General features: G+C 37.6%; 1 protein-coding gene across 1 annotated transcript in view; it reads right to left on the minus strand.

The window, feature by feature from the left end:
- Window positions 1-582: 582 nt before the first annotated feature.
- The window catches only part of LOC145660464 (uncharacterized), a 77,780-nt gene continuing 63,767 nt past the window's right edge, over window positions 583-14,595 (minus strand). Inside the window, exons 10-11 of the mRNA XM_081725521.1 lie at window positions 12,565-12,683; window positions 583-3,132 (exon numbers count right to left, since the gene is read on the minus strand). Coding sequence (XP_081581647.1) covers window positions 907-3,132; window positions 12,565-12,683 — 2,345 coding nt within the window. The 3' untranslated portion in view covers window positions 583-906. The remainder of the gene's footprint in view (window positions 3,133-12,564; window positions 12,684-14,595) is intronic.

The following is a 14,595-nucleotide window of genomic DNA, read 5'->3' on the forward strand; positions in this document are numbered from 1 at the left end:
ACACGTCTTCACCCTCGTGACTCTGGAGTATCTCCGCAAAACATCTGAGAGAACTTAATGCAGAATTCAGCTGCGTTACGATATGGATGGTAATCATACCGACGTTTATGACTCTTAGACTACCGATGTTTATGACTTCAAGGTAACTGTGTAGACATTCCACCATAACTAGCACTATACTGTTGAAATTAAAGGGAGGGGGTACGGCCACTTCCGGACCACCCTGTACATCTAATAGTAAATACGGAATTTCTTGCATTGACACATGCAACGTAAACACTGCAAGTTATTAATCACTTTTAAGTTATGATCTATTAGGAGACTTATGAACTACGCTGCATATTACCTGCTATACAATTCCTGGTTTTTATGTTCATTCTTTTTTTTTATACAATTTATTGACTAACAAATTACATTTCTGTCTGCGAAATTCACTTTTACTACTTACTGTATTCATTCTCCGTGACAAAAATATCAGCGGACTAAACTACATTTGTACGTTCCTACCTGAGTTTGCACAAGTCACACTACATACCAGGACAAAATAATGGAAATCCCATAACAAGACGAACCCATTACGCATTTCTTTCTTTACCACTATCATACTCGTATTTTCTATGTTACGTAGAAAACACGAGTATAAAAGTAAACTTTATTTGGCATTGACTATTACATAGTTATGCACACAGCAGTAAGCAGGAATAGAACTTATATCACATTACAACGAAATGGAATTAAAAGCTCAACACACACATTATTGTAACTAACTTACTTCATTTTTCCACAAACACACATCCCATTCATCACTGAATACTGTATCACAAACTCACAACCACTTTTTTACTTACAGTCAATACTCACACTTTGTTCTTGTTTACAATTCTCAATGAACATTTCTGTCCTTTGTTATGAGGCAGAGGGTTTTTTGGGTTTCATCATCTGTGCCGCCATGTCTTCTCTGTCAATGCCAAGCATCTGTAATTCTTCATCTGTTATTTCTGGAAATGCCTTCCTCTTAGATGCTGTAGTCGTAGGAGCTGGGGAAGGTGAGGGTTGTGTTGAGGATGCAGAGTTTGACTGAGCATCAGAAATAGCTGTAGTTAAGGTAGTGCTCTTACCACTACTACTAGAGGCAGCAGCAACACTGGTAGTGGTAGTAGTAGTAGTAGTGGTACTCTGAGACTTTTTAGACGCCACCTTCTTTCTTGGTGGGGTTATCTTAGGAGGTGGAGGAGGCATCACTGGCCTAGGAGCAGGTGGTCGTACCAAGGGAGGAGCTACAGGCCTGGGTCCAAGTAACCGAGGAGGCGGTGGCGGAGAAATTCGTGGACGTTGTGGTGGTGGTGGAGTTGGAAGCAATGGAGCTCTTGTCATTGCTTGCCTTATGCTCGCTGATAACATTCCCTGAGGTGCTACAACATGCGCCACTTGGGTAGTAATCCCAAGAGAGGGAGGCCTAGGTACAGGAGCTGTAGTACTTACTTGTTTGATACTGGCTACTGGAGAAGGAGTTGCTAATGATTGAGATGATGTTTGAGGCTGTGAGTTTGGAAATAACATACTTAACGTCTGCTGAAAAGCTACAGGAAGATCTTTGGTTGAAGCAACTGGAGATGATACAGTCGTCAAATCAGTTGTTTTAGCTTTCTTTGCCTCCGGTTGAACGTTTGTTACTTTCAACGTTTCCGCTTGTTTGATCATTGCAGCTTTAGTTTTGATAGCTGTAGGGGTGTTGTGTACCGAAACTGGAGATTTCGTTTTATCACTTTGAATAAGTCCAAAGGTTACATTTTTCAATCGTTCTTCCCTTATTTCTGTTTTAGGTTCTGTAACTACTTTAGTCACTGGGGCGACGGTGATCTTTTTCTTTGCTTGATGCTTCAAAATCGGCATTCTTCCAATAAACGGAAGTTTAGGTTTCAATCCATCATTAGATGAAACTGCAGCAGGTCTTTTAAAAACCCCATCTGAATTTTTGTTCTTATTCTCTGTATTTTCGCTATCTAACGAGCTCTTTTTCGTCTTCGATTCATAATTTCTTTCTTTACTCGACTCACTGTCCGATCTTGTGCGACTACTCAACTTCTCCACTTGTACATCATATGGAGTAACATCAAACCTACTTCTTCGTTCTTTTTTCTCATCTTCCTGTTTATTTTTTAATCTATCTTTGATATTTGTAAGTAACAACTTCTCATTTTCTGTTATCGTGTCTGGCTTTTTAAACATCCATTCCTGTATACTAATATCATCGGAGGAGTTTGATCGCACAGACGGCGGCTCAACTCTCTCTTTTTTCTCTTCTGGTTCAGGGGAATCCCACCGAGATTTCGGCTGCTCAACAGGATAAGCCCAAAAAGGTTTCGAAGCTTCTTTTTTCCTCATTGAAACACGAATACTTTTTGAGGAATTCGTAGCATTTTCATCGATATCACTGTCTTCTTCACTAGAACTAATATTAGTCTTGTAATCAGAGGACTTTGAAAACAACCTTGACTCACCAGAATGGTGACTATGAGAGCTTCCATGACTTGGTGAATCACTCCTACTAGATGAACTTCTTTTCTCTCTTGATGAAGAATGATTCTCACGTTTTGAGTACTCGCTTCTTGAATATGATTCCTCATGTCTCCTGGAAGAACTATAATCCCGATGACGACTACTTTCATGTTCTTTATCTCTTGATTTTTCTCTTTCTCCTCTTCTTTCAGAACTTTTCTCGCTATCCTTGTATCTACTAATTTTTTCTCTTTCCGCGGACGATCTATCAGTCTCTTTTTCAGAGTCCTTACTTTTTGATTTACTTTTGCTATCTTTATCTTGATCTGATTTTGTATCTACAACCTTCGCTTTATCCTTTTCCTTCATCACTTTTTTATATTTCTGTTCTTCTTCTGAGGATAATTTAGCAATTTCCTTTGCTACCTCTCTAGCCTTCTCTCTAGCTTGTTGTACAGGTGTTTTCTCACTGTCATCTACTACAACGAGATCCGGTAGTTCGCTTTCTGAATCTCGAGCTTTTCTTTCGAATCGTAAACTTTTCTGTCGAATCTTATCTCTTTGATACTCCATAGCTTTCTCACGATTTGCAAGCCAGTCTGTTTCCCAATGTGGATTTTTTTCTACAAATTTCTGTAAAAGAAAGTACATGTTGTTGAAGTAACTATGACCCAAATGAAGTTTCATTTCTCAGATAGATAACTACATCAATACACTATTTACATACAGTATGGTATATTATACTTCTTTGTAATTTTTTTAAATAACATGAACAGCATAAACTATTAAAAAGTAAAAAGGAAAAAGTTAATGCATTGGTAGTCACTTGTTATTTGTCTTAAAGGTCATCTTGTTTATGCAAGGGGAAGAACTGACCATCCTACCCTTTCTCCACAGTCATGGTGCTGTTTAGCTTTGCTAGGTCAGAGCTTAGAATCTGCATTTGGGCAGTACCCCGCATTCACATAAATAGAAATATAAGTCAAATAACACTATATACCAGGTGTTCTACAAATAGTGCCTACGGACTAAAGAGCACTACTCTACAAGTCAAAGCGAAAAATTTATACAGGGTGTTCCAAAACAACACTGACAACGTTTGGGAGATGATTCCTGACACCAAGATAAGACAAAAAGTATAGACCAACCTAGGTGCACAGATGCTTCCTTTCGGAGTTATAGGTTTCCGAAAACATAAAAAAAAATGACATTTAAAGATCCTTAGCTCCAAAACTATGGAACCTACCGAAGTCGGGTCAAGACTTCACTCTGGAATTACCAGGTTATCGTAAAATAAGTATCGCTATTCAGAGAACTCTGGAGACGTAACCACTCGACAGAATTCAACCCAACTTGGCAGTATATTTGGAAACATGCAGAAGCGATTGGTGTAGAAAACAAAATTAGTTCCAATTTTCGACACCAGAGTTAATTGTGGCGCTGTGCACTAAGTAAGTGTAGTGTGGAAGAAAAACGACACTGGTGATGCTAAATGATAAGGCTGTAATTACCTCTCCAGGTGCTTACTCACACCTGCGTGTTTTTCAGTGATACGGGTTTGGACGCCATTATGTGCCAAAAGTGAATTGATGATGATAGATGATTGCTTTTTTCCATACTCTTTGCCTCGTGATCAAGGGGTCCCGGGGTTGATTTCCGGTGAAGACACACGTGAGTCAGATCCTACGTTCTCCTGTAATTCCCGTTCTTAGAACGCCATCATCTCATACGGTACCGGTACTAGTCACCATGGATTCCCTTGCCCAGGAACCTTCAAGTCAAAGATTTGCCTTTGGCCAGAACCGCACATCACTATCATCGTCCATAACACATCATTACACCACAGAGTTCTTAATAGGAGTACAAATCAATGCCACGCGTCGCACGAGGGCATAATTACGGCCTTTCTTTCATTGAATATCAATAATACCATTTGTCTTCCATATCACACTTACCGTACTTAATACTGAATAGAAACACAATAATTTCTGGAGGAGAGTATTGACACTAATCTCTTGCTGGAATTTTGGGTGGAGCTTGCAAGTTATGGACACAGGAAAGTCCAACATTTAACTTTGATTTTGTAAAATATCCAAGACTTTTAAAGGCACGCTTCAGCTCAAAAACCCCCTTCCCCCATATCGCCACTGACCACGGGATATTAAGAGCATTGGTAATCAATGCCACGAGACCTACAGGAGAGATAACTACAGCCTTTCTTACCATTTAGCATCATTAGTATCGTTTTTCTTCCACGCTGCTCTTACTTGGTGTTGTCAGCGCCATAATTACCTCTGGTGGCGAAAATTTGAATCAATTTTATTTTCTACACCATTCGCTTCTGCATGTTCCCAAATACACTTCTGCCAAGTTTGGTTGAATTTTGTCGAGTGGTTATGTCTCCCGAGTTCTCTGAATAGCGATACTTATTTTATGATAACCTGGTAGTATGTGACCTATCTAAATATCCAAGTTTCAGAATCCTGCGACACTTTCGCAACAATTTTTATAGAGTAGTTGGTGAATACTTGAAATTAAATGCCCGTAGCCGAACTCCTCTATAAAAATTGTTGTTTGAGTAGCTTAGGATTCTAAAACGTGTTTTTGGATAGCGCACATATTAGTTCCTAAGTGAAGTCTTGACCCGACTACGGTAGGTAACAGTTTTGGAGCTATGGACCTTTAAATTTCATTTTTTCATATTTTCGGCAGCTTCTAATTCCGAAAGGAAGCATTTGTGCACCCAGTTTGGTCTATACTTTTTGTCTTATCTTGTTGTCAGGAATCACCTCCCAAACGTTGTCGGTGTTGTTTTGAAACACCCTGCGTAATTGTCAGGGGTGTAGCCAAGGGGGGCCCATCGGGGCCGGGCCCCCCCAAATGGTTTCCTGGCCCCCCCAAATGACCAGCTTTTAAAACATCATAGTAAAATTATCTCGCTTCATTCATTTAAAGGTAACAAAGTTTATTGACAATTAATAATTTATGGTAAAATAGTAAGGAGAAATATTGTTTTCTTCCATACCGATCGAAAAATAGTATAGTATCTCTTCCTTATACCGATCTAAAAATAGGATACTTTTTTTGTGACAGCAGATTACACAATTTACTACGATTTATATTTGACAGTTTGAAGACAAACGTTTTAACAAGGTACTACAAATACTACAAATACAGCCATAAAACAAAGGTATTAAACTGATTTGTAAGTACAGTATATTTTTATATGCTTTAACAAGTATTTTAAAAGACATAGAGGATGTAAAATTTGGTGAGAAACAATGCTTTTACTCAATTTGGATTTCATTTGCTCTCTCTTTTATTTCTACTCAGTGTAATAAAATAATTATGTTTATTTAATCACGAATAATAAATATTTTTGTCAGGAAACCGTAAAAAAATTAAGTGAAATTTCAAAGAAAATCAATCTTGTGTAGATAGGTTCTGTATATAAGGTCTTAAATTTAAATATAAAGGTAACCAAGAAAAGTTTTGTTGCTTTTTCACCCACCACCTTCGAACATTGATATGTCACCTAACCTGGAAGATCAAAAATAGTCCCCATCAGCATCGACGATCTTCTGAAAACGTTCTGGAAGGCCATGGAATCCATCGCGGTAGAACTTGGTGGGCCGTGAAACGAAGAAAGTATCAGGTGCATTTTGGACTTTTACTAGGGATTTGAACTGGCGTCCTCTAAGGTGATTGTTCAAAGAATGGAACAGGTGATAATCGGGCGGTGCAATACCCGGGGAATATAGTGGTTGCAATATTGTTTCCCATCCAAGGCGGAAAATGGTATCCTGAGTCATCTTAGCCACGTGGGACAGCGTTGTCCCGTAAACGAGGACCCATTTGCAATTCTGAAGTGATGGCTCCAGAGTTTTGAGTTTTTGTTGAGCACAGCTTAACTGCTGACACTACACAGTTGCATTGATACTCTAACCAGCTGGTAGCAGTTCCCGATGCATGATGCACCAAACACACAGAAGGACCTTATTCTGGTACAGTGCTGGTTTCGGCTGTTTTGAAATCGGTTCATGGGATGCTAACCAATGATGACAGCGCCGTGGAGCTTCGTATAGGACACACTTTTTATCACATGTCAACGCCCTGTCCAGAAATGGCTCCAAAACAGTAAATAAACACAGGCGACTGCCGCGTTGCCTTCTGGCCCGGAGTCAAAATATGTGAGACCCATTGATCCAACTTGTTGTGCTTCACAAGTTGATGGATGTGCTGCCGAATGGTTTCTCCACACACAGAATTGTAGTCCCAGTTCCTCTTTGTACATGTGTTGGTCTTCTGGTACGTGGTGTTTTCGGGTGTTTCGTCATCGCCCTTAAACTTGTTAAACCATCGCTACAATGTCCGCGTCGTCACGACACCCTCACCAAAGGCCTGGCATATCTGCTGTCTTGCTACAGCGGCGTTTGACCTCCATTTGAACTCGTTCAGCATACATGCTCTTATGACGCTCTGTGGATGTCCCATGTTCCCTCTGTCTTTACGCAAGTTCATGGTGTGTCTGAATTGCCACAACCAGGTAGTATGTTGGATATACCCACATCAACAACTGACGTTCGCCTTATCTCCACTCGCATTCAACTCACGGTGTGAGGTCCAATTGAACACAGACCTCCACGAAATGGAACAGAACTTTCTTGGTTACCTTTATAGTTATGCACAAAAGTATAGCGTTTGGTTCCGGGCAGTAGTTCTTGATTAAGCATAATAAAAACTATCTTGAATATAATTTATGGATAATAATAATAATAATAATAATAATAATAATAATAATAATAATAATAATAATAATAATAATAATAATAATAATAATAATAATAATAATAATAATAAGAAGAAGAAGAAGAAGAAGAAGAAGAAGAAGAAGAAGCTAAAATAGTGTTTTTAGTTTTCCAGAAGAAAACCAAAATTTTCCTTTCTTTCAGGCCTCAAAAACACTAGCAGCAACACTTTTTTTTGGCTTTGTACATTGTAGCTGGCCCCCCCTCAAAAACGACGCCCCCCCCCTACACAAACCTGCTGGCTACACCCCTGGTAATTGTATACCTTTCGGGTCCTCGTCTGGAGACGCTAATTGCACTATGTGGCAACGTTGCAGATAAAGAACCATAGAGTAGATCTACCAGGTCATCAAATAATTACATTAATTCTTTGTAGATGGCAGTTAAAGTCGACAAACGTTGACACTAGGACCACTTACTAGCGCAACAATCAATGTAACAACTTGATGGATTCGTAGAGCAATGTTAGGGTTCGAAGTTAATCTACAACGTTGCCATAAACTGAAACTTTTGATTTACCACAGCAGCTGAAGGAGGCTCTAGAGGGTATGCCATTATATAGGATTTTCTCTTTATCTTGACCTGAAAAATAACGCTCTGTTGTTGGTGGGCGTCATTTTTAGAACACCCGATATATATTCACTTAGGTTATATTCTTGTTTATCTTCACATATGTATTGTACTACAGAAGATTTCTTTTATGAAAATCGAATTGCTTACGATATTTCATCCATAGTGCAAAACCATCAAAAGATTAGTAAATATACTACATTATTAACAATAATAGAAAACTAGAGATATCTTTTTAACTGTTCGAAAACTATTTCAACGAAACAAAGCAAAGCACACGTATGTTTTAACATGATAATCGTCTTTCTTTAATCAATTGTTGTTAAAGCTGAGAAAAGCAGATTCTAAGACAAAATTACAAGTTATACCGGACTGATTTGCACATTCATTCATTTGAACAGTCTCCTCAAAAGATGCAGGGTATTTCAAATAATAATGTTAGCTCATGAGCGACGTCAAAAACTATTTATATTGGTTTAACAATTGTATCTTTGATAGATTTATTTAGCCCTTAATGCCACAAGATGTGTCCAGTAGATACGTAGCGCTGGTTTTTGTGCAGTTACGTATTTATTTGGTAACAATTCCTTTTTGTCTTCTAGTTATGCTTCTAAGTGTTCACCAGCTTTATAATGGCAAGTTTCGCAATCGCTTTTGAAACGGCAAGCAACAGACGATTACTTCCACAAAACAGCAACATGTGTCTAGTGGATATATATTAAGTATTTTCAGAAATTTTCTTCATTTTGATCCATTAATCAATTGATAGTTTATTAATTCATCAATGCACGCATACGCCAATCCCTCAATTCATTCAACGTTTATTGTATTTTGTTTTATATGTTACTGATTTACAACTACAAGCACTCATCCACTCAGTCATTTATTCAATCACTTACACCAATTGTTCTATTTTCTTTTATATGTTTCTGATTTACAATTTTAAGTATTCATCCATCCCCCAATTCATTCATTCATTTAATCAATCAGTTACAATCAATCAATATTAATTTTGGATTTATATATAACTGATTTACAATTACAAGCATTTAATCAATCAAGTACTACGCCTATTTATTTATTTACTTAGTTGCCATACATATTTTCTATTTTCTTTGCCAAATGTTTTGACTTCTGTTCCTAGCTGCTTAATTCATTACGAGTTCATTAGTAATACGTTGATTAATTCATTTATTTCATATTTAAGAGAACAATCTAGAAAAATGATAGCTGAATGCAGTTACTTTTTGTACAACTTTATCTAGCAATATCGATAAACATGTTTCGTTCAGAGGACATTATCTCTTCAAGCAATATATTCCATCCAAACCTGATAAATGTATGAAAATCTGGTGGATATATGACTCACAAACTAATTACCCTTTAACCCTTTTAAGTTTTTTCGGTCGTTTTCAACCGATATTGTAGTGTCTTAAAGATTCGATTAAAAGAGAACTAAGAATGCTATTCCGAGATATGGGAACATGCTAAGGGTATATGTTAATTCTCAATGTTGTGATGATTACATACACCATTATCTTCGTTGATGAGTGTTCGGTGCGTATAACCCCAAGCTCAATTCTCGGCACGATTTCCATTCAACTGAAAGTGGTTCTGATCTCCTCTTTACTATCCTACGTAACCTAGCCGCTAAAGCTGACGTGACACAAAACCGAGTTAACTCGAAGTCGACAGTAAAATTCTGTGCAAAATGCACTTTCTATCATTGTAGGTTGACTGAATTTTGTTTCACTTTATTTTTAACAATTTTATGAAATGAAATAATGAACATTTCCTTTCTGACTCAAAGTTGTAATTTAAAGACATAATGTAGAACTCGTCTTCAATATATCACATATGAAAAATCTCAGAAAAATATTTCTTTGTTACGGAGATACAATGCTTTAAACAACGCAAAAATGAGCTGCTTATTGTCACGAAAAATTTTTGGCGTGACGTCATATTTCGGTATCCCCCTCTGAACCGTACTGCAAGCTTCAGGAATCCATTCATAATGCAGTTTCTTACTATAGACTACAAATATGCTTAAAGGAATAGTGAAAGGAAAAGTGACAAAATAAGAAAAAAAAAAAACACTGTATATAAACGTAACGTGTTAATAAGACCTATTTTCCTAGTTTAAAATACATTAAAGGTTATTTGTAATGTTCTAATATTACAGATATTTTAAATGCACAGAAGCAGTATTACTTTATTATTATATTACACCAAAAACTTTCGGAGTCTAGGTACCATATCAGTTCAAATAAAACCACAAGCATATTGAGAATATCTAAGCCACCATATTATAGTTTTTCTTTACTTTGAAGATTTGTCGTGAATTTCCATGCTATTATACCACGGCTACAAATAAGCACTTTCTGCACGAAAAAAAGCTCTTAATGCCTTTTAAAATATCCGTATCCTATATCCTTACATTGTTTCTACTATTTACTGTACTTATTAGCAATTGGTCGCCCACACCATTGCTACAACCATTCTTATCTGGATGCTTTACTTGTTTACTATATTTCTACAAGGGAAATGCTTTCATGGTCACCGCGGTGATTAGGAGCTGAAGAAAGCTGTAGCGAATAGAGGAAGACAGATGGTTAGGTTGCCAAAACAGCATCATAAGCAAGAGAAGTGCTAGAAATTTTTTTGTTCTGACCTAGGGTGCCGATTCTCAAAACTAAGCATCATAATAACACAATTTCGCACATGGGCATACATAATTTTATTTTGGATTTAAATTATCTTGACGCCAGACTCGTATTTCAAATCGCTTAACTTCCTGGCGAGCAGGATTTTTCGAGCTTGAACAAGTGGAATATTCAGAACAGAAATTCATTATGTATTACATGTGTTGTTACTTTTTCTTTTCAATAACCTTACACGAAATAATATTCTAAGCATACGAACATGGCTTTATATTCTTTCTCTCGTTAGCTCTGAGGTGATTAATGTTCGGTACATGGTGGTACACTTGCAAAAGGTCGTATCGTGAAAGTATAGAGGTTTCGGTTTTCCGAGGTCCACAAGGGGGAAAAAAATCATAAAATCAAACGTTTGAACAGTTCAGCTCTTTGTTAAGTTTCGTCCATGTAGATTGATTTCCCTTATATTGCTTCACACACTGGAACAAATATTGTGTTTAGTATACTCGTCATGATATCACAACATCCATCATCACGGGATAGGGTGGATCAGTACTGGAGCGTTCACCTCTAGTGCGAGAGGTCCGAACCCAGGCCATACGAGTTTTTTCTCGCGATTCTGACGTTTCCTCTCACATGACCATTCTACAGATTATTTTATTATCATTCAATCTCATTAATCATCTGTCTCCCTTTGCCTACAGCGCATGTTCGTCAAACATAAAAGTAGAAATTTCATTTTATTTTATTCTGTAATTAGCCAATTGTAACTAGTTTGTTAACATTACTATGTTACGATATCTGTTCATTGTTGGTTTAAATGCTAACTCGTGTGTTCAAAACACTTCAGTCGATCTATAAATGTTCACATGGACTAATACGTAGGCGTATCCATAAATTCGTGGACAGTGTTCATAACATGCAAACCGCTTGCAGTTCACGAGTTTCCTGCTAGGATGTGTTGCAGTTGTGTCTTGTGAGCCAGTATGCCGATTTGAAGCGGAAGCGTCTGAATGTTGCACGTGTTTCCGTGTGTGTTGCATTAGCCCTCTGTGATTTTTCTTATCCTGGCGGTATGGTGGAAGTTGAAGAACAAAGGGTGTGCGTCAAAAACGATCCTAAGCTCCTTGTCCTTACAGGCGATGAGAGCATTGTTTATGCTTACGACCCAGAAACTAAACTGTAGTTTTCTCAATGGAAGAGTCCTGTCTCTCCAAGACCCAAAACAGCACGCATGGAAAGAAGCAAATTGAAGACGATGCTCATTTGTTTCTTTTGCCAAGAGGGGATCGTACACTGCGAATTTGTCCCACATGGAAGGTCGATCAATGCAGACTTCTACTGTGATGTCCTCAGAAGGTTGGGTGAAAATGTGCGTCGCAAAAGGCCACAGAAATGGCATAACGGTAACCTCATTCTCCACTACGACAATGCACCTACACACCGGTCCTCGATATGAAAAGGAGATCTTACTCTTGCTCATTGTTAATTAAAAGAGACTCAAAAGTCAAGTTCATATATCTGATCGAGACCTCTTAATGTTAAATGTTCATTTCATTCTAGAACTCAGCGGCTTAACACAAAAAAGGGACGAGAGATAACTGTAATTGACCCTCAAATCATATCCTGATTTTTCATCTTTTGGAACAAGGTTAGCAAGGATATACCTACTGTAATAACTATGTAAAAGCCAATAAAAAAATGCTTTTCATTCACTTAACAGAGAAATCTAACCATCAAACTGGGAGGAACAACGGGAATTCAGAGAAAGGCAGCAGGCCAAAGAGGAGAGCGTCTCCTCTCGATCTCAGCGTATTCGTTACTGAGTAAACATTATTTGTATCAAATGAAGGTGCTACGAGTGAAGGCAGGCAGTCAAAAAATGTTTTGAACTATACATCTGCAGCAGACTAGTGAACACGTCGCCTTGCATTAGCTGTTCTATTCCAGTTTTGCAGTTTAGAAATTTTTCACTAACTGTATGCATATCTTGATGCAACTGAATTTAGAGAATTCACGCTCACACTCACCATAAAATTTCCTGAATGTTCTTTGCTTTTGAGGTGGAAAGAAGCACAATGAAGATCTCCCATCCAAGCATCACAAAGTTTACAATACCATGCTGGAACTGGGATGAAAAACTGCAGACCTACAGGAAGAAGAAAATGGTAGTAAACTATTGAAAATATACAAACTGATTAATTACTTTACGCTCTGATAATAAATAATGTACACTCTTAATTTCCTTTTCTGTCTTTTTACAAATACATAAACACTTCCCTCGACAGATTCAACATCCCTTATGGATATATAGTTTACACTATGACAAGCAATTATTTTACACTACGCAATGACAAAGCTAAGGAGTTACAGTAATACGAAAGCAGCATTAGCACAAATTATTCATTACTCATACAAATGCTTCGAAAAGAAAGAAGAGAGAGAGAGAGAAAGATCCGAAAGAACATGAAGGAGTGGGTGTGTTGTGTTACCGAAGGTAAGTGCAGTGCCTAAGAACCTCCATTATGGTTTCTCTGAAGAAAGAACGGTCTCACAGAGTTGGAATACCTATCCTTTTTCTGACTTAACGTGTAAAGTGTAGACCTATTAGTTGGACAGAGACTAGAACCAAAATAAATCTTAATAAAAATTATTCAGCTTTTGTAAACCATTATTTATTTATTTATCTACATTGTACTAAAATGAATGAAAAAAATCCTGACTTGAAAATATTCTTAGAGCTCAATAATTATGATGACCAGGATTTGCACATGAATTCTACACAGAATATAAGTATTTTTCACATAACAAAGGAAAAGAAAAAACTTCCTGTTGCTTAACAACTGAATCTGAACAACTCAATTCATAAACTAATTTGATCTGACAGCAAAGTTACTATTACATATACAGACTTGAACATTAACCTCATATTTCTAATTTTATCTTAAGAGGAATTAATCACTACTTAAAATGATTAATTCCTCTTAAGTATGTCCTATTTACTTATATATATATATATATATATATATATATATATATATATATATATATATATATATATATATATTACAGCAAAATGAAAAACTAAACAAACAATATACGAGGGACACGCCGAAAATAAGTCGTAACTTTTTCACAGGGAAACTTTATTACGAACAGGGGAAATACCATATCATACCGAAGCACATTTTTTTGGGTATTTTTTCCACATAGTCACTACCAACATTGTAGATTTCTCATACCGTGAAATCAACTTCAAGAAACCCTCCTGGTAAAAATCAGTGGCAAACTATTTAAGGAAGTACTCAGTCTGCTGTACCTCTTCGCTCGTTCCGAAGTAGTTCCCCGATAGTACTACTTCAATGCAGGAAAAAGGTGGAAGTCTGCTGTGGCAAAATCCGGGCTATAGGCCCGAGTTATTAAATCTCTCTTATCCCAGACGACGAATGTGTTCAGCAGTTTCCTCTGCAAAGTGGAGTCCTGCATTGTCGTTCAAGAACAATACTCCTCGACCTCGACTCAAAAGGCCTGGTCTCTTGCGGTCGAATATCAGACTTCAGTTTGCTTAAATGTGTGGCAATAGCATGCCGCATTGACAATCCATGAAGTGAAAAATATCAAAACATGACATCCTTCGCGTCTCAGAACAATGTCAGCAGTCTCCTTGTGGACTGCGACACTGGATTTTTTCGTAACTGTTGAGCTGGGATATTTCCATGTCATTGTCTCGGTCTCTTGAGTAGAATTGTGCCACCAAGATCTCATTGGTTGTAACGATCCTTAACAGAAAGAAACTGCCCTTGCGTTCGTACCGCATCAGGTATTCGAAGCGTATCGACATTCGTGCAATCTTGTGATCAAGAAGGTTTCTCGGCACTCATTTTGCCGACACCTTTGGATATTCCAACAAGTCATGAATCATGGTGCTGGGTTTGAGTACTCCAACTCCCAAAGTGGATGTGACGTCATGCACAGTTACGCGCCTGGTTGCTAACACCATTTCCTGTACTCTGTCGATGTTTGTTGCAGTCGTGGATATGGAGGGGCGCCCAGATCTGTCT

Source organism: Thermobia domestica, chromosome 9, assembly GCF_964235325.1.
Source record: "Thermobia domestica chromosome 9, izTheDome1.hap1.1, whole genome shotgun sequence".
Classification (NCBI taxonomy): domain Eukaryota; kingdom Metazoa; phylum Arthropoda; class Insecta; order Zygentoma; family Lepismatidae; genus Thermobia; species Thermobia domestica.